The 20,588-nt window shown below is 40.6% G+C and overlaps 1 protein-coding gene across 11 annotated transcripts in view; it reads right to left on the reverse strand.

Moving 5' to 3' along the window:
* Nucleotides 1–20,588, reverse strand: part of HEG1 (heart development protein with EGF like domains 1) — a 94,093-nt gene that overhangs the window by 24,569 nt on the left and 48,936 nt on the right. For 10 of the 11 annotated variants that reach the window (XM_053282961.1, XM_053282960.1, XM_053282965.1 and 7 more), the window contains 8 exons: nucleotides 17,427–17,762; nucleotides 15,608–15,949; nucleotides 14,867–15,211; nucleotides 6,309–7,676; nucleotides 5,625–5,741; nucleotides 3,167–3,286; nucleotides 1,479–1,573; nucleotides 424–482 (listed from right to left, as the gene is read on the reverse strand). In XM_053282961.1, coding sequence (XP_053138936.1) covers nucleotides 424–482; nucleotides 1,479–1,573; nucleotides 3,167–3,286; nucleotides 5,625–5,741; nucleotides 6,309–7,676; nucleotides 14,867–15,211; nucleotides 15,608–15,949; nucleotides 17,427–17,762 — 2,782 coding nt within the window. The remainder of the gene's footprint in view (nucleotides 1–423; nucleotides 483–1,478; nucleotides 1,574–3,166; nucleotides 3,287–5,624; nucleotides 5,742–6,308; nucleotides 7,677–14,866; nucleotides 15,212–15,607; nucleotides 15,950–17,426; nucleotides 17,763–20,588) is intronic. The other variant, XM_053282968.1, reaches the window with a different exon arrangement.

Below are 20,588 nucleotides of genomic sequence, written 5' to 3' on the forward strand. Positions count from 1 at the left end.
GTACTTATCTGGGATTGGTACTCAGATCATGCACATACTATGAATGCATTTTTCAAATCCTGGCTGGGTGGCATCTGCTATAGTACACTATGGATCTCTGTTTTTCAATGACAGTTTCTACCAAAAAGCCGGGAGACTGTCCACTTCTACAGGGACTAATCAAACACCTGCCAGCATGGGAACTGGACTTGGGCGGACATCACACCTGGCAGAAGCACATGCTTTCAGTTCCCAACATTTCCCCAACACATTCTCATCTTAATGATGTGCCGGCAGTCATGTGAAGACATTCATTGCTTTCACAGGTGGTCACCCATCCAGATACTGACCAGACCAGCAACATCCTAAAGATGTCAAGGCGAGTCATTTCCCCTCTTGACCCAGACTCCCCAAACAAATGTGCCACTGCTTCATTCAGCTTACCTTGATGCTTTAACAGTTGAACTGTAATAGCCAGGCAATGTTGCAAGAGAATTGTTCAGCTGGAAGGTGGGGGGGGGGGGGAAGGGGGGACAGATATTGTATAGATCTTTAAGATTCAATCAAGAGTTCTGAGCTTCACAGCCATGAGCCATGCCTTATATTATTTCATCTATCTATCTATCTATCTATCTATCTATCTATCTATCTATCATATTTTTATACTGCCTGATATGGATATCTCTAGGCAGTGTACAAAATATAAAATATTTAAAAGTCACAAATTAAAATAGATGACAATAAAAACAACAGAACAAAATTATTAAAACAAGTTTTTTAAAATTATTAAAATTAATTCTAATTAAAAGCCTGAAAGAACAGGAGGGTCTTGAGGTTCTTCCTGAAAACAAACAGAGAAGGAGATGCTCTTTTTTCAGCAGGAAGCTTATTCCAGAGCTCTGGGGCAGCCACAGAAAAAGCCTGGTCCTGGGTCGCCACCAAACAAGCGGGTGGCAACCATAACCGGACCTCTCCAGAAGACTGTAGCAGGTGGCAGGGATTATGACAAAGGAGGCACTCTCTCAAATAGCCTGGACCCAAGCCATTAAGGGCTTTATAAGTAATAACCAGCACTTTGTATTTCACCCGGAAATATATTGGCAGCCAGTGCAGTTCTTTTAGAACCAGTGTTATGTGGTCCCTTCGTGTTGTCCCAGAGACCAATCTGGCTGCCGCATTCTGTACCAATTATAGTTTCTGGACTATGTACAAAGGCAGCCCCATACAGAGTGCATTGTAGTAGTCAAGCCTGGAGGTTACCAGCATATGTACCACTGTTTTAAGGTCATTCACCTCTAGAAATGGACGTAGCTGACGTATCAACCAAAGCTGATAAAAAGGACTCCTGGCCACCACCTCCACCTGAGAAACCAGGGAGAGCTTGGGGTCCAGGAGCACTCCCAAGCTCTCCCAAGGTGTGCTATTCCAATGTTTTACAAAATGACATTGCCACCACTGCTAATCAGCACAAATGCTCCAGGTAGCTTTTTGACACTTACCATGTTCATTAGAGCTTCTTCAACCTGATGAAGTTCTGAGTATTTCCCTCCAGTTGTGTTAAATGTTAATGGAAACTGGCCCACAAATGTTCTTACTAAAGACAAGAGGACAACCTGTTAGCTAATACCAGAGCTGGATTTCTGTCTGTCTGTCTGTCTGTCTGTCTCTCTCTCTCTCTCTCACACACACACACACACACACTTTATTATTTGAACATTTTTAACTACTGCTCCAGTACAGAAAAACGTAATAATGATGATGATATCAGAGCAAAGAAAACACATAATTCTATTAGGCTCTTTTGAAAAATGCAAAATATATTGGGTGGCTTTCTTAAATTTTACAGGGAGAGAGCAGTTGCCCCAATTTGGTGCAGCATAGCATCTCTGCAGTGGAGGCGGCTGATGGTGTGTGTGTCTGTGTGTATGCCTGCATGTTTTAGACGGAGAGTATTTTGGGGACAGGGAATCATTTTCCATTTTCTTTTATGTAAGCCACTTTGAGAACATCTTTGTTGAAATGTAGTATATACACTTAAAATAATAACAATAACAATAAATAATAGCCAAAATAATCAGATAATTCTATCAAACTATCAAAATGCCAGTCATTCAGATGACTTAGAAGTGGAGAGGAGGCCCATATATTTCAGGGATACATTTTGTCTAATGAGGGAAAGACCCTAAGTAGCTAGGCCACCTAATTATTTTCAGCGATTGAGCCAATGTGGTTCAAATCACTCTGTTCCACAAGAGAGTTACTTCAGACACACAGATCCCCCAGCTTTTCAAATCCCACACCATCCAGTAGCTTGACAGGCAGAAGGCAATGAAAAAACGAGGGCGTTCTCCACACAGCAGGCTTTACCACAAGTTTTCTGTGAGGCTTTACTGCGAACTCAATGCTATCCAAAAAACCCGATGCAGAAAGTGGATTTTTTTTAACCCAGATATACAGTAAATCAGGTTGCACTCTAACAAGCAGTGAAAAACCCAAATTGTGTGTGAAGTGCTCCCCAATAGCTCACAGAGACTTTGGGGTAAATCTGCCCAATATGTGAATGTACCCACTCCATTCCATCTAAGGAGATTCAGTCTCAGTTTGTTATCCCTCATCCAGCCGATCACTCCTCTAGACAGGCATTTAGGGAGGTTATGCCTTCTCCTGATGATGTTGACATAGAGAAATGTCATCAGCATACTGTTAACACCCTGCACCAAATATCTACAGCAGTTTCATGTAGATGTTAAAAAGCACTGGAGACAATATGGAGTCCTGGGGGACACCACATAAGAGTTCAGATTTTGAAAAGCAACAGTCTCCAAGGGATACCATCTGGAATCTGCCTGAGAGGTGGCAGGCCGCATCATTCCAAGCAGCTCGTCCACATTCTCAGGAGTCACAAATTGAAACTGATCCAGCTTAACCACATAAGAGGAGTTGCTGGACACCTTCGCATCAGACACTGCAGTAATTATGGGGTCTGAGTCTAAGTCAGCCCGAATAGGAGAGATTTCATCGTTCACTTAAAATGTCACAGCGGGTAATTGGTGGTTCCTAATTTTGATTCAAAGGTGGAGGATAAAGCAGCAAGCATCAAACAAAGGTTAAGATTAGAACAAACTTTAAAGCTATCCATAGACTTATGTCTCATTAAGAAGCTTATTTGTTATTTTATCCTCCTTACCTAAATTGCACTGTCCTTTTTCCATCCAGTAGCCAAAGGAACACATACACTGGAATGACCCGTGTGTGTTAGTACATGTGGCCAAGGCAGGGCACGGGTTAGACAGACACTCATCTATATCTGAAACAGAAGGAAACAAACCACAAATGGTAGAATGACAGTTCATTCCTATGCTTTGAAGAATGCAGGTACTACTAGAGTGGAGGAGGAAGGAAACTGAGTGCTTCAGGCAGGGGTGTAGCTAGGGGAGAAGTGGCCCGTGTTCGCCCCTCTCTCCGGTGGCCCCTCGGAGTGAGGGAAATAATTAAGACATTAGGGAGGGCTGGAGCTGGAGGGCTCTCAGGAGCTGAGGGTCCCGGGTTCTTTGAACCCCTTTGCTCAATTATATGTTCAGTGTTCTTTATCCCTGGGATCTAGTGTTGGTTCTCCCATGTACTCTGGTGAACAGAGGCCTAATCGTTTTCCCAGATAGCTTCTAGGGCTTGTGAGGCACCACTGGCCCTAACAGTATCACTAATGAAATTAGCTATGTATACGGTATCTGAAGGTATTAATGTTTTATGTATTTTATGTTTTATGTATTTTATCTATTTTATGTATTTACTCCTGTTGTTTCTTTTTCCTTTGGTATTTATGCTGGCCTTGGGCCGAAATAAACCAATACATACATACATACATACATATCACTAGCTCCCACTATTCCTGGGGTCTCAATTATTGCTTGTCCCTTCCTTCTGCTGTCACCTGAGCACCACACCCTGTTGGCTTTTTCTGTCTGTGGGCAGGAAATGCCCTCTTGAACAAAGGAACTCTATGGTTTGTAGTACTTAAGGTAATGCATGATGTAGGTTGGTACCACCCCAACAACAAGCCACAGAATTTCCTGTGCTGGTGATCTCCTCTCTTACTCTGGGCTGGTTCATAGGATTCTTGTGCCTACTGTGTGAAAAGGAGCATGTATGCACGGCTCCCCCACTCAGTGTGCCACTCCATTCTCCCCCATGCAACCATTCCGCCACTGAAGGTCATACTCTCATATTAGATTAGTGACTATATATGCTCTATAATTGTGAAGTTCTCATAGCTACATGAGTCCTATTCACAATCTGTGTAGAGTGCACAGTGTTGGACGCAGGTACAGCAGTACGCTTCCTATCTGTACTCTGCATTTTAGGGGCCTTTACCCCAGTTCACTTTTAAAATGAGCACTGTTACTATCATTCACACAAAAATATTTGTGAGTGTACAGACATCTGAATGCAGGTGCAATATAATGTCTGGGTAAGGCTACTGGTGACGACTTTATCTGGTGGTTCATTGACCTGTACAGTAAAATACACTTCTGGCCTTAGACAACTGTCTGGAGAAAAAAGTAGCTACAGAGAATATAAAAACTGTCCCATCCCTCATACAGCCCATTCCATTGGTTTGTTGGATATGGCAGATGCAACCTAAGGGGCTAGTTTCATGGTTTTCAAGTGCCTTCTCAAAATTACTATGATGTTCTTGAATTAACCTGCACGAGCTTTCCGTCTGGAGGAAGGCTCAAACTGCCGAGTATCATGCTTAGCTTTCCCATGTTCTAGAAAGCTAAAATCTGAGCTTTTGAAGCATTTAATTTTTTTGTTACTGCTAATGCTCATTAACATTTTAAGGCTATTTATTTTAAAGTGTTCTATCCTGCTTCTCTTCAATGAAAAAACAAGCAGCTAACAATATTGAAAAACAATCAAAATGTCAATAAAAATCAAAACTAGATACAAAGTATAACAGCAGCAAAATCAATTTGAACATGTGACTTAGTCCCAAACAAGCAGCAGATCAGACTTTTTTTTAAAAACCCAAGAACAATATATAGCAAGAGCATATTAAAAAAAAGTTTTTATATTAATCAGAAAAATGGTTCTAAGCCACAAAGCAGGAACAAAAATGCAGCCTAGTCAGCCTCTCCCAAAAGCTTCCCTAAAGAACAGTCAGGTCTTGACCAGGTGGTGAAACAAACATATAATCAGGCAAAATAGATTTCCATGGGAAGGGCATTCTACTCCGTTCCACAGCGCTATGTGGACCCAAATCTTTGCAGACCATTTCACCAATTGTCTCTGTTTGCGTACTTGCTATAGCAATGTCCATTCTAGTGTAACAGCTTGTTCTCAGCAAAGAGGTTTGAAAGGATACACAACTTAACAACAAAATCAGTTTGCATTTCCCCCAGCTGATTGATCGGTAATTCAGATTTACTCTGAGAAGAGAAGCACTATTTCAGAAACCTCTTTTAGGAAGATCAATCAATATGCAAAATCTCTGTTTGGGGTGTTTATTCATAATAGCTTTCATCAAGCCTTAGTTACACCAGTTCCCAACCCAAAGCAAGAGCATTGTAAACTGGTTTCTTCCCAAGACCTTTTTACTAGCAAAAAAGCACTGGGATCAATGGATGCCCTTACATTTCCTTTACCTGAGCTGCAGTCTTCTCCTTGCCAACCAGATGAACACTGGCACTGGATTTTGCCTGTCAACCTATCTATAATGCATTTCCCATTATTAAGACAAGTATCTGTGGTACACGCATTGGCTGTGAAATAAAATATATGAAAAATTAAGTCAGGGTTGTCAGTTGTGACTAAAACCTTCTACATCTTGAAATAGTCAAAGCAATAAACGTGTTATTACTTTTTACTTCCTAGAATCATGCTTCCTCTTTTACTATCTAGAATCACAAATCAAGCCATAGAGGTATGGAGGAATGCAAAATTATATTACTATACTTTCTGTTTTTAAGAAAACTACGTGGTTTTAAAGAAATCCATCCTGCAAAGGATTATCAAATGGGATTATGATCCCATTTTATATGGATTTTTTATGTTTTCAGATAAATTTTCTTACTGAAATAATTAACTTATTTTCTCCCTCCTCCATCTCTGATGCTTCTGAGCAAGATTTAGAATAGCTGATCTTTGTGATTTCTCCTGCTCTCTAATCATTCTACAGAAACAATCTATGAAACTAGAGTCACTTTGATACTAATTTTTTTTAAAGCACTGAATAGATGTTCATGAAATCGTTCCATTATACAAGAATAAATGAATAAATGTCATTTTTCCTGCTGTAGCAATTTTCATAATTTTCAAAGGAGGTTTACCATTTCCATGGGAAACTGCAGATGTTTTTGGACTTCCTAATGATGTAGTCATAGTTGATTTGGTGGGAACTGGCGAAGCAGGAAAAGGCCCTATTGTGGTTTTGCTAGAAGAAAACATTCTGGGAGGATCCATAGTAGGGATTCTGTATGCTGTGACTTTAACACTAGTTGTTCGGCTCGTTTCCATCTCTTTCAAGGGTGTTCCAGAAGAATAAGATACCTTAGTAGAAGAGGGAGAATGAACTTTGTGTGGTTTTGTAGTGACTGGATTATTTGTGCTTGATGTCCAAGTAGTCAATCCTAATGTTGTATGTGTCATCTTTGTAAGTTTTTCTCCTGTTGTTACTTCCACCAAACTAAAGACATCTTTTTGAGAGGCTGTAGTTGGAAACATACTAGTTGTTGCTTTTGCTGTCTTGGCAACTGTAGTACCTTCAGACAAATATGTTGGAGATGTGGTCAAAACAGGAATAGTTTTTTCAAGATTTGTCCCTGGAAGAGTAAAGTTTTGCTCTCTTGAACTCTTGGTTTCCCTAAGGGAGATGGTCACAGGTGAAGAATAGTTTATAAACTGTTCAGTAGTTTCAGTCAGAAGAGGAGAAGAACCTGTTGACCTCAGACCAGTGCTATCTTTCAATGGATATGTCCCAGTCTGACTGTTGTACTCACTGTGGGAATTCCCAGATATGGATGGATCTACTCCAGTTGTCCCTTCAGATGCAGCCATAGAGACACTGGTTTCAAAACTTTCATTAGACTGTAACAATGGGGATGTAGAAGAGAGTGAAGGCAATAAAGAGGAAAATGGAGGTAGTGTGGGTGGTGGTGTTGGTAACAACCTGGGTGAAAATGTCATTAAAGTTGTTTGAGAGGTTGATGGTAGCGGTGTTGATGGGGGAGAAGATTCTGATGATGAAAACAAAATTGTTGGCTGTGTTGGTGGAAGTGAATCCTGTTGTGGTGATGTTGGAGAGGAAGATGAAAATAAGCTGCTCGCAGATGTAGATTCAGAGGTTGAATAAAATGGAGTTGTATGTGGCTCACTCACTGTAGAAGAGTACCCTGGTGTTTTCAGGGATTGTATAGTCAAAGGTTCTGTTGATGGTCCAGGGAAATCCCCATCACTTAATGACATGTTACTTCCTCTACTCTGGGTCACAGAAAATGAGGGCTGAACTGACTCTGAAGGACTGGAAATTTCTGCATAGAAAGTAGAACTTTCTGATGTGCTGTTATTTGGAATAGAGAGTAATGTCCTTTCTCCACCCCTTGTAAAAGTGGTTGAAATGTGTGTGCTGTCAGTATGAGAAACAGAGGTTCTTTTTCCAGTGTCAGTGCTACTCATTGACTGGTAGTCAGTTCCAGTGTCTGAAATACAACCAAAAAGTTATCAACATGTAATTTCTGCAGGTGTAGTAAATATTGTACATAGCTGCAAACATATAGCTATTATTGGCAACTTCTACTATCATTTTAACTAAATTCACTGCTATGGGACAGATGATGACGTACAGTATAAATGTGTTGGTCGGGGGAGCTTAGACAATAATCATGGTAGACAGGGATAATGGTAATTATCTAAGATGACCATGGGCTATATCCTCTTTCTGAGAGTACCCCTAACTTTTACTGAGAGCTACAGGTGATCAGTGAGGAATATAAGCTCATAATTTCACAAAGCTGCTGCATAAAATCAGAGTTGTACATTCATCATTCCATTATTTGGTTAAAAATATATACAATTAAATTTATTATATTTACTTTTTAAAAAATTGATTTTGCTCACAGTTGAAAAGCTCAGAATAATTTCAATAATAAATCTAGAACAATAACAAAAACCCTAAAAAAAATTAATAGTACTAAGCAAAAAACCTTTAAAAAAACACCCTATAACCAATAGCAACAAATAACTTTATTCAAACATCCAAAGGTTTTCCTAACTAAAAAGAGTTTACAGCAATTGCTAAGGGTCTCTGAGATTAGGTTCTCCTGGACTTTCCTTGGAAATGAATTCCATTCATTACTAGTTACTAGGGACATGCTATCACCCTCCAGATCAAAACACTGACGGTGACCTGGAGTTGGAGAAACAAAGCAGGGAGCCATCAAAGAGAGACAGAGCTGTAATAATGGGTGACTTCAGTTACCCTCACATAGACTGGGCAAATTGACATGCAGGTATTGACAGAAAGGCCAAATGTCTGCACGTGCTAAATGACAGTGTCTTAGAACAGTTGGTCACAGAACCAACCAGAGAGAAGATGACCTTGGACTTTATTTTATTTTATTTTATTTTTATTTTTATTTATTTGTTTGTTTGTTTGTTTGATTGATTGATTGATTAATTTCTATACCACCCTTCCAAAAATGGCTCAGGGTGGTTTACACAGAGAAATAATAATTAAATTATTATAGAAATAATTTAAGTCTAATATAAGTTAGAGTTAAGTTAAGTCTAATATAAGTCTAATATAAGTTAAGTCTAATATAATTATAATTATATAATAATTTAAGTCTAATATAGACTTAATCCTGAAAGGTGCCAAGAATCTGGTGCGAGATATCAGAGTTGTAGAACCATTGGGGAACAGTGGTCATAGGGTGATCCAATTCAGCTTATATGAGAGTGGAGCATTGCCAAGGAAGTCTAACACAGATGCGCTGGACTTCAGAAGAGGAAAAAACGAGGGAACTGGTAAAAAGAAAGCTTCAGGAAAGCTTTCTCTAGAAAGCATGGAACTTGTTTAAAACCACAATAATAGAAGCTCAGTTGGAACGTATACCAAGTGGGAGGAAAGATACCACCAAGTTCAGGAGGACACCAGCGAGGCTAACAAATAGAGTTGAGGGAGCTATAAAAGGGAAGACGACTTCCTTCAGAAAAAGGAAGTGCTGCCCAAATGAAGAGAACAGAAAGAAACATAAACTCTGGCAAAAGAAATGCAAGGAGACAATACAGGGTGCAAAAAGAGAGTCTGAGGAGCATATAGCTACAAGGTGTACCTACGGAAAATAGCACCTAGGGCAAGCACTGAAATTGCGCCCCTGTCCAAACATCTGACACCCATCTTTCAGATAATTTTACCATAATATCAGCTCAAAAATACAAGTCAAGCTCGTTAATCTTTTAATTAACACATGAAAACTATAACTGTACCTTCCTTGCTTTCACTGATGCAACTTGGTCTATGATGTGCTCAATGACCTTCTCATTGGAACCTAAGTGCTCCAACTAGGGACATCCAGTATACCTGCTACTCCTGAAGCACAGATCCCTATCTCCATTTATGGTTTTTGGATACCTGGGGAAGTGTGCTTGAGAAGGATGTGTGACACCTGGATCCTCTGGGGTATTCTGGAATAATTTCAACATGCATCTGGTGATTCTTGGAATGACCACCCCATCCCAGAACCAGCTTTCAACTGTGCAGCAGAGCAGGAATGTTCTTTCTGAGAACCAAGCTTTATTAAGAACATTATTTTATTTCATTACATTACATTTCATTCATTAGTAATGTATTTCATTACATTACTTCCCATCCATTACAAAGGAAGCAATTGCAAATAGAAATGCAGAATGAGTGCATGCCGCTCAAATAACTGTGCCCAGCAAGTAGAACCCTTCAAAGAATATGCAAGCAGAAATTAGTGTGTGTAGTGCTCAAAGCTATGTGCCTTGTAAGCTGCCCTCTTCAAAGCAAATGCAAAGACAAAATGCAGAATGTGTACATGGCATTCAAAGAACTGTCCCCAGTAAATTGGCTCTTTCCAAGGAAATGCAAGGACAAAATGCAGAATGCACAAAAAGAAATATGCTCAGTAAGTTGGCCCCTTCAAAGTATATGCATTACAAATACAAAATGAATGTGTGTTATTCAAAGATCTGTACCCAGTACACTGGCCTCTTCCAAGGAAATGCAAGTACAAAAGGCAGAATGCATGCATGCTACTCAAAAAGAAATCTGCCCAATAATTTGACCCCTTCAAAATAAATGCAAGCACAAAACACAATGCAGAATCGAATCTTCAATTCAAGAACTTTCTAATGCTTCAAAGAAAGTTCCCTTAAGCAGATCACCTCTTTAACAAAAATAAATAAAAAATGTAAAACTGAAATTCAAATTTCTCTCACTCTCCATCCTCCCTCCAGATCCTCCTGCAAATACCTCCTGGCTGGCAGAGTTCCTTTCTCCCACCCCAGCCCCACTCCTCTCTCACCGAGTCCCTCTTCCTCTGCTAGCCATTGGCTGAGAGGTGTGCAAGATGAGGCTGACTGACAGCTCAGCCAATGGAAATGCCTGGAGAGGAGTCTGTCAGTTAGCCTAAACCCACAGCACCCCATGGGGCTTGTAGTTCTGCCCGTTGCACACAAAGGACAGGACGCCCTCCACCCCCCGCCACACACACACCCTCTGGCCCGGGCAACTTGAGACCAGCCAGCTCTGCCCCCCACCCACGCATACACACACACTTTCTCCTGTCCTGCTCCCCCAAGTGTAGCGGCGGTCACCCGGAGGCGGCAGTGAGCAGCGGCGCGGGGCACCCAGTCAGGAGGCAGTGGGCGACGGAACCAGCCAGCAGTAGTGGTGGTGGCACAGAGGAAGCAGTGGCACTGGCATGGTGCCCAGGGCACGTGCCATGGCTGCCCTACCCTAGATATGCCTCTGGGGGAATAACAACTTCTTTAAATATATCGGAAGCAGAAAACCTGTCAGGGAGACGGTTGGACACTTAGATGATGAGGGCATGAAAGGGATTATTGAGGAGATTGGAGAGAAGCTGAATGAGTTCTTTGCATCTGTCTTCACGGCGGATACTGACCATATACTTGCTCCGGAACTGAACATCACAGGCTTGTAGGCTGAAGAACTGGGCCAATTTGAGGTGACAAGAGAGGATGTTCTAAACTGTCTTGAAAAACTAAAAATTAACAAATTGCCAGGGCCGGATGGCATCCACCCAAGAGTTCTGAAGGAACAAATGTGGAATTGCTGGTCTCCTGGCAAAAATGTGCAACTTGCCCCTACAATCAAGCTCTGTACCAGAGGACTGGAAAGTAGCCAATGTAACTCCCACTTTCAAAAAGGGATGCAAGGGAGGGGATCCAGGAAGCTAAAGGCCAGTTAGCTTAACTTCTGTTCCAGGTAAACTGCTGGAAAGCATACTTAAGGACAAGATTTTTAAACATATAGAAGAACAGGCCTTGATGAAGGAGAACTAGCATGGCTTCCAAAAAGCTTTTAAAAAAGTTTCCCCCCCAAAGGCTCTTGAGTAAACTTAGCAGGCATGGGATAAGGGGACCAGTGCTCCTTAACTTGTTCATAAATGATCTAGAAGTTGGGGTAAGAAACAAAGTGGCCAAATCTGCAGATGACACAAAGCTATTTAGGGTAGTGAAATCCAAAACAGATTGTGAAGAGATGCAAAAGGATCTCTCCAAACTTATTTATTGCAACAAAATGGCAAATACAGTTCAATGTAAGCAAGTATAAAGCGATGGATATTGGGGCAACCCCTGCAGCCAACTTCACATACACCTGAATGGGGTCTGAGCTGTCAGTGACTGTCCAGGAGAAAGATCTTGGGATCACAGTGGACAGCTCATTCAAAGTGTCAACTCAGTGCACGGCAGCTGTGAAAAAGGCTAATTCCATGCTAGGGATCATTAGGAAGGGAATCAAAAAGAAAAATGCCAATATTATAATGCCCTTATACAAATCTATGGTGTGGCCACATCTGGAGTACTGCATACAGTTCTGGTCACCGTATCTTAAGAAGAACATTGTAGAACTGGGAAAAGGTGCAGAAGGGGGCAACCAAGATGATCAGGGGCCTGGAGCACCTTCCTTATGTTGCAAGGCTACAGCATCTTGGGCTTTTTAGTTTGGAAAAGAGGAGACTATGGGGAGACATGATAGAGGTGTATAAAATTATGCCTGCAATAGAGAGAACGGCCAGAGAGAAATTTTTCTCCCTCTCTCACAACACTAGAACCAGGGGTCATCCCATGAAACTGAAGGCCGGGAAATCTAGGACCAACAAAAGGAAGTACTTTTTCACATAGTGAATAATCAATCTATGGAATTCTCCGCCTTTATTTATTTATTTATAATTATTTTTACATTTTATATCCTGCTCTTCCTCCAAGGAGCCCAGAGCGGTGTAATACATACTTAAGTTTCTCCTCATAACAACCCTGTGAAGTAGGTTAGGCTGAGAGAAAAGTGACTGGACCAGAGTCACCCAGCAATTATCATGGCTGAATGGGGATTTGAACTCGGGTCTCCCCGGTCCTAGTCCAGCATTCTAACCACTACACCACACAGGCTCACCATGGGATGTGGTGATGACCACTAGCTTGGAAGGGTTTATAAGGGACTTAGACATGTTCATGGAGGGCAGGTCTATCAATGGCTACTAATCTGGTGGTTATAGGCCACCTCCAGCCTTAGAGGCAAGTTGCCTCTCAATATACCAGTTGAGAACTACTACTGAGAATGCTTTCAGGTGTACTGGTTCTTAGAGCAGAGCAGCCCAGCTAGGGCCTGTATGAAAGAAGGGACACTTCCTAAGACATGCAGGGCCCCTTTTTATATGGCTTCATAGGTTATCAGATAGAATCTGTACATTGAATTGTGGTCAGAAGGAACAGGTAGAACATCAAAAAAGAATCCAAATATTAGATTCCAAATATTGGAATCCAAAATAATCCAATTTTGATATGAACTACTGGATTTTCCAGTTTGACACAGATATTATTTCAATGATCATTTTGTATTAGTTTTATTGAGACATACAGATATATTTTATGGATTTAGATTTATTATATTTGGTATAGTTGGATAGTTTTTCAAACCATACAGTTTTATTACTATTACATTAAATTACTCATATACATTATTTGGATTCCTTTCTGATGTTCTGATTTATTGTTGAATCCAAACAGAGTTTTGTTTTGTTTTGTTTTGAGAAGAAACAGGTAGTAAGAATAATACATGAAACATTGATTTCACATACCCTTTCCCATTAGAAGGTAATGGGTGGATTCAGATGGTCAGTGTGAGTGTGATATCTGATGCTGTGAAACCATATTAAAGTGATTGGGAGAACTGGTGGATTGTATGTTTTGGCACCCATAATGGAGCTAGACCCCATAATTCCACAGGTTTGTGATAGACCAGTCAAAATGTTCAAATTGGCAGTCATCTACTCTCCAAAATATTATCCATAGTAGCTTTGCTATGTTAATTATCCATAGTGAATTTGCTATGTTAAATGCTATTCATACATAGCCCTAATGTGGAATTCATACATAGCCCTAATGTGGGGTGTCAGACAAGACTAAATCCTTTCCAACTTTTAATAATGAATCTCTGAATGCCTTATACTAAGTCAGAGGTACTGGTCCAATTAGTTCAGGGCTGTAGCTGAGGTCCTCCAAGGTATAAGAGCAGAGACTTTCCCAGGCATGCTGTTGAAGATGGCCTTTGACATGAAGAAGTCAGGATATAAATCTTGAATCTTACATATGCAAAGCATATGACTCCTCCCATAACAGGACAGTCTCTTCCCCTTGGTTGTATGGGCTTGTTTGGCAATTCTAAACCAGTAACAATAACAGCACTGTCGAGGATGCCCTGTACAATGATATAATGCACCTGCTTGAAGAGAAACTATGTGATGCACCAGAACTCAGGGCTGACAAAAGTCAACATATTATCAGCAATGCAGATTGTGCAAATGTATTTGGTATCTTCATGGGTGTAGCAAAGTTGGAGTGGACTCTGGGAGAAGACTTGGCAAAGAGGCACCTTTTAATGTGGTGATTCTCTTTATTTAGCAGGGGGAGAGTAACTGGCCCTATCCACCCCAAGCACAGTACCTCCAGTGACTGTTGCTGGTGTTGCCTTTTAGATTGTGAGATTGTGTTTGTCCCTTTGGGGACAGGGATTTGTGTTTGTCCCTTTGGGGACAGGGATCCATTTTATTTATTTATTGTTTCTTCGTTTAAACCGCCCTGAGCCATTTTTGGAAGGGCAGTATAGAAATCGAATTAGTAGTAGTAGTAGTAGTAGTAGTAGTAGTAGTAATAGTAAAAAGTGAAGATGTGCTTCTTCCCCCCCCCCACCCCACCCACACCTTCCTCTTTGGATAAGTGGGAGAGGGAGAACGAAGAGCAAGCTATCATTCAGCTGGTGGGACCCCTCTCATCCAGGGGCCCAAGGACATTTTCCCCTCCCCACTGAATTATAGCTACACCCCCTGGTTATCTGATGTTCAACTAATGAAGAGCACATAGTGTCTGCCCATCATGCCAGACAGTACACACTGATGCAAGTCCAGTTCACAGAGAACACTGAGTGCTTCTTGATCCCAGAATAAAAAGGCACACAGAGCGCATTAAGGCAATGCCTTCTGCTAGATGACCTTCATTCAGTTTCATCAAAAAACGGAATCCAAAGAAATACGTTACTTACTTCATAGAGGAAAATAGCAGTGGGGGGCAGTTTTGCTCAGATTGGTGTGCTAAGTAGAGCATGGAATAAAATAAAACTAACCTGAATGTTCACTTTGAAAGGAAGAATAAGTCGGTATTTTTGATGAGCGGAGACTTTGAAAAGTCTCTGTTGAAGGTCCAGAGATATCAAAGTCTTGTACTGAGAAGTCCGTTCTTTGAGAGTATACCTCTGATGGGGAAGGATTTTGTTCTGAGGCTTTGGATTTTTCCATGTACAAGGAGGTGCTTTCTGTTACTTCAATCAATGTGCTATTAATTATAGCCTGTAACGTTTGTTCTTCTCCTGTGCTCAGTTGTACTGAACTGTGCACAGTCGCTGTATAAGAATGTGAAACCCTTGTTTCAGTACTTGAGCTGTTGAATGAATTCTGATAATTTCCAACAGCTGAAAAAGGAATTAAGAAATGAAATTTTAAAATGAACCCACAGTAAAATGAAATTTAAAAATAAAAATAAAAACCACAGTAGCTCATCAGAAGTGGTATGGCCAATAATGGTCAAAACTATGAAGTATAATTTTGAAAGAAATGTTTTTAAAGCTGAAAAACCCCATAGATTTGTTAATGGAATGCCATTAATACTGGAATTTCATTGGCTCATACTTTACTCTATGCACCCTAGGCAACAAACTAATTCTATTTTGCAATAAACTCAGGTGTTACATGTATACATATAGGGCAAGATCTTCAGGATTCCAGATACTTGCAGAACATATGCCAAATAAAGAAAGCAATGACTACAGTCTGTTCTTCCTTCAAATCTTGTCTTAAAGAAAACTCACTTGACGACTCCCTTGCTGAAGTTGAGTACACTGGAACTGCAGAGGAATATTCTGGCAAGCGCTTAGTAGAAGGTTCAGTGAATTGCACTTCACTTAATGAGATATTATGTTCATCTGTCTCTGCCACAGAAGACAGAGTTGAATCCGAAGACTTGGCAGCTTCAGTATTAGAACTGATGCTTTCTCCTGCATTAGGAGATGTGCTATTATCTGGTAGAGACCTTGAAGTCCTCTCTCCACCATGTCTGAATGTAGCTGATAAATATAGGCTGTCTGTAGAAGCACTGGAAACCCTTCTCTCTCCATCTGAAACTTCAGCTGGTTGATGACTGCTTCCAGTGCCTAAAATGAGATGAAATGCAAGTTAAAAATCCATCATTTCTAATAATGTTTTAAGCACTACAGCAGAGATTAAGGGTCACAACACAACTGATTCTGAAAGATTTTCAGCTCATGTCACGCCACATGATGGTGTGAAATGCCGAGAAAGTTGCTAATAATTGGGCTTGAGCATTTAATCCTTATATCCTTTTGATATACTCCTATTATTTTGACTGTAATGGGACTAAAGCATGCCTGTCTCTGGATGGCACCCAGTGCATGTTCTGTCTAAAAAGGTAATCTCTGATTACATCTCATTTAGATGGTCAAACCATCACCATGTTTTGTGGGTTTGGCCATGCCCAAACCACAGCAATTTTCTGTAGAATCATGGTCCTGTAAAAATAAACCTTAGCCACCTAATGGCGCGGCGGGGAAATAACTTGCATAGCAAGCCAGAGGTTGCCGGTTTGAATCCCCGCTGGTATGTTTCCAAAACTATGGGAAACATCTATATCAGGAAGCAGTGATACAGGAAGATGCTGAAAGGCATCATCTCATACTGCATGGGAGGAGGCAATGGTAAACCCCTCCTGTATTCTACAAAAAGAAAACCACATGGCTCTGTGGTCACCAAGAGTCAACACTGACTCGAAGGCACATCTTTACCTTTACTTTAAAAATAAACCTTATTGGAATATTTTTATAAGTCAGAAACAGTAAGCAGGCTGGGATATAATTGTTTCATTTAAAAATCTGGAATGAGTTGATGCAGAAAAAACAGTAATCAAATTGGTATTTGGTCTGTTTTACAGGCTTGCTGTGTAGTTTGAAAATGTGTCAATTGTTTCACTTGCTCACAGTAAGCAGTACTTTAATGCGTGTGTAATTTAATAAATCAGACTGATAAAAGGGGGGGGGGAGTTTTCAAAGTTACAGTCAAAAGAAGGAACTGTGTGCCACAAAAACAATCCCATGCAAAGCCTGAACTTGGTTTATGGCTTACCCCATAGCACGTCCCCATTGCCACAGATGCAAGCAATAGGAACTGCTGCTACCATACTTATGTATAGCATGTTTGCCGCATGTACAGCAGAGTTCCCAAATACACATACAAAATTGAATTAATAAATGAATGAATGAATGAATGAATACATGGGTGTTTAAGGACACGTATACATGTGTTTTGGCTGTCAACACTTCACATCTTTGCCATAGAAAGCACCAACATATGCAAAAAAACCACATTTGCCATATAAAGTGTGGACCTGCCTTCAAATAGCAAGCAAGATTCTTGCAGCTCACATGGTTCATGTTAGCAGATGTTATGTTTCTTCTTTGCATTACAGTCACTACAAAATAAGTTGCTCCTTCGAAGAAAAAGCAAGAAAGTGAAAAATGGAGAGACTGCACAGAGAGATAGGCAGGCAGGAAATGAATGAACAGCCAGATCTCCAACAGGCTTTTAACTGGTCATAAGAAAAACTGAGAAACTCACTCGCAAAATCTATTGTTGATGGTGAATAAACTGAGATTCTGGAGGAATATGTAAGCAAAGGTTCGTTTGAAGACTCAGTGAAATCCATCTCTGCTGATAAGATAGCATTTCTTACACTTGGTGCTATAGCAGATGAGGCATGGATTAAATCTGACGAACTGACATCTTCCAAATAAAAAGCAGAGGGCTGTGTTGCATCTGTGGAATTGCTCCCATTAGTTAGAGATTTCCCTTCTTCACTTCCGACAAGAGTGGCAGGAGAAAATGTACTCTCGGGCAGAGTGGTCCTTTTTTCTATATTGAAGTTGCTAAAGGTATGCTGGCTACTCCTGAGGTCTAGAAAATAATAAACCAGCTTTAGAACTTTGTATGTATTACATGATCAATGCAGCATATATTTATTATTATCATTAACAATTAATTCTTTACACTTTTCAACATACAAAATATTTTCTAATTTTTTCACCTAGTTCAAATACAACTTAATTTTTTTTAAAGAAATGCCTTTAAAAAAAAAAGGCCGTTTGACACCTTTACATTTCAGAATAATGTATGTAGAGTATTATTTATTTGTTTGTTTATTATTTACTTATCATATTTATATGCCATTTTATGTATTGTATATATAGGCAGTATACATAATCCAAATTACAATATAAAAACAAAATAAAAACAATTAAAACACTTTCACAGAATAAAAACAATTCACAAATAAACTAAAACAATTTCACAGAGTAAAACAAACAGTTTTAATCAAAAGCCTGAGAAAACAGGTGTGTCTTAAAGGGTCTTTTAAAAAGCAGTCTGAGATGGAGAAGCTCTTATTTTGAATTGGAGTGCATTCCAAAGCCCTGGGGCAGCCATAGAGAAGGCCCAGCCCCAAGTCACCACCAGACAAGCTGGTGACAACCATATCCAGACCTCCCCAGATGATCTTAGTAGGAGACAGGGTTTATGACAAAGGAAGTGCTCTCCTAAGTACCCTGATCCTAAGCCATTCAGGGTTTCATAATAATAACCAGGACTTTGTATTTTGCTCGGAAACATATCAGTAGCCAGTGCAATTCTTTTAAAGTCGGTGTTATATGGTTCCTTCAGGTTGTCCCAGAGACCAACCTGGCCGCTGTGTTCTGTACCAGTTGTAGTTTCTGGACTATGTACAAAGGCAGCCCCATGCAGAGTGAATTATAGTAGTCAAGTCTGGAAGTTACCAGCATATGTACCACAGTCATTTACCTCCATAAATGGGTGCAGCTGACATATCAGCCAAAGCTGATAAAAAGCATTCCTGACCACTGACTCAGCCTGAGAAACCAGAGCGAGTTTGGGATCCAGGAGCACTCCCAAGCTCCTGATGTTCCTGAAAGATCACGTGCCTGATCTTCCAGGGTGAGTGTAACCCCAACCAGTTTATCTGCTGGCAATAAAACAATTCCATTTTCTAAGGAAGGAAAAAGCTGCCAAAATTGAGCTTTCTCTCCTTGGGCTCACAAACTCATATATCATCTATAAAACAAACATAGTTTCTTTAAGAATTAGCTATGCCACCTGGAAGCAAGTGTGGTATAGTGGTTAGAGTGTTGGACGAGGCCTGGGAAATCTTTGAAGGTCACGGGGTGATCTTGGGCTAGTCATTATTTCTCAGCCTAATCTATGTCAGAAGGTTGTAGCAAGGATAAAATGGGGAGGTGGGACCAATGTTTTCTGAGCTTCTTGGAGAGAGGATGGAATAAAAATGTTGCTAACAATAAGTAATATTTCTCCTCACTAAACCAAACCAAACCAATATTATGCTTCACTACAGATTCAAGTATTCTGCTAAATACTGAACCATTCACTGTCATATTCCTCAATATCTCTATCCTGTCCTGAGCAATAACTTACAGTTAGGTCAGTGTGATGAATCTATCAATGCACTGATACATTAAATTACTACAGTTTAAATGTTGGGTTAAAATTTGAATTTAATCAGTTTAAGAGTAGGGGCTAAAAGCAACCTACCATGTGGACCAATTCTATTATTGGGAGTTTCTCCATTCTAGTGGCCACTGTAAATGCACATCACAGGCATCCAGATGGTGACTCACTTACTTGTGTGATGATCTGCACATGGAATTGCGATTACAGGGCAGTGTTCCTCAGCAGCTTCTAAATTGCTGCTGTAACATATGAACTAGCCCAAAATCAGGGTGGGAAGAAAGGCTGGGGGATATTCAGATTACACTTTCGACAGGAATCATTTGGGGTGTGGAATTTAGAAGTGCTCTATAGTTATATGCAGCATCCCTGTGACAAGTTTCCCATCCCCAAACCATATCATTAATATTGTTTACCATCACGTCAAGAGTTCCCCTTTCCCATGCCCAATCCACATTAACGGCAATCACCAGTAGCATTGCGGAAACTAACATAAGGATAGCTTGCTGGATCGGCCCAGTCCAGCATCCTCTTTCACACAGTGGCCCACTTGAGAAGCACATGTGAGGGCATGCCCTCTCTCTTCCTGTTGCTCCCCTGTAACTGGTATTTAGAGGCATCTTGCCTCTGAGGCTGGAGGTGGCCTATAGCCCCAAGACTAGTAGCCATTGATAGACTTGTCCTCCATGAATATGTCTAAGCCCCTTTAAACCCATCCAAGTTAATGGCCATCACCATATCCTGCGGCAGAGAATTCCATAGATTAATTATGTGCTATGTTAAAAAGTTCTTCCTTTTGTCGGTCCTAAATTGCCTGGCCTTCAGTTTCATGGTATGACCCCTGGTTCTAGTGTTGTGAGAGAGGGATAAAAATGTCTCTCTGTCCACTCTCTCTAAAGTAAAGTTGTGCCCTGGAATCGGTGTCAACTCCTAGCAACCACAGAGCCATGTGGTTTTCTTTGGTAGAATACAGGAGGGGTTTACCATTGCCTCCTCCCATGCAGTGTGAGATGATGCCTTTCAGCACCTTCCTATATCGCTGCTGCCTAATACAGGTGCTTCTCATATTCTGGGAAACATATTCTGGGAAACATACCAGCGGGGTTTCAAACCAGCAACCTCTTGCTCTCTAGGCAAGTCATTTCCCTGCTGCACCATTAGGTGGCTTCCACACTCTCTACTCCATGCATAATTTTATACACCTCTGTCATGTCTCCCCATAGTCACCTCTTTTCCAGACTAAAA

Source organism: Hemicordylus capensis, chromosome 1 (assembly GCF_027244095.1).
Source record: "Hemicordylus capensis ecotype Gifberg chromosome 1, rHemCap1.1.pri, whole genome shotgun sequence".
Taxonomy (NCBI): domain Eukaryota; kingdom Metazoa; phylum Chordata; class Lepidosauria; order Squamata; family Cordylidae; genus Hemicordylus; species Hemicordylus capensis.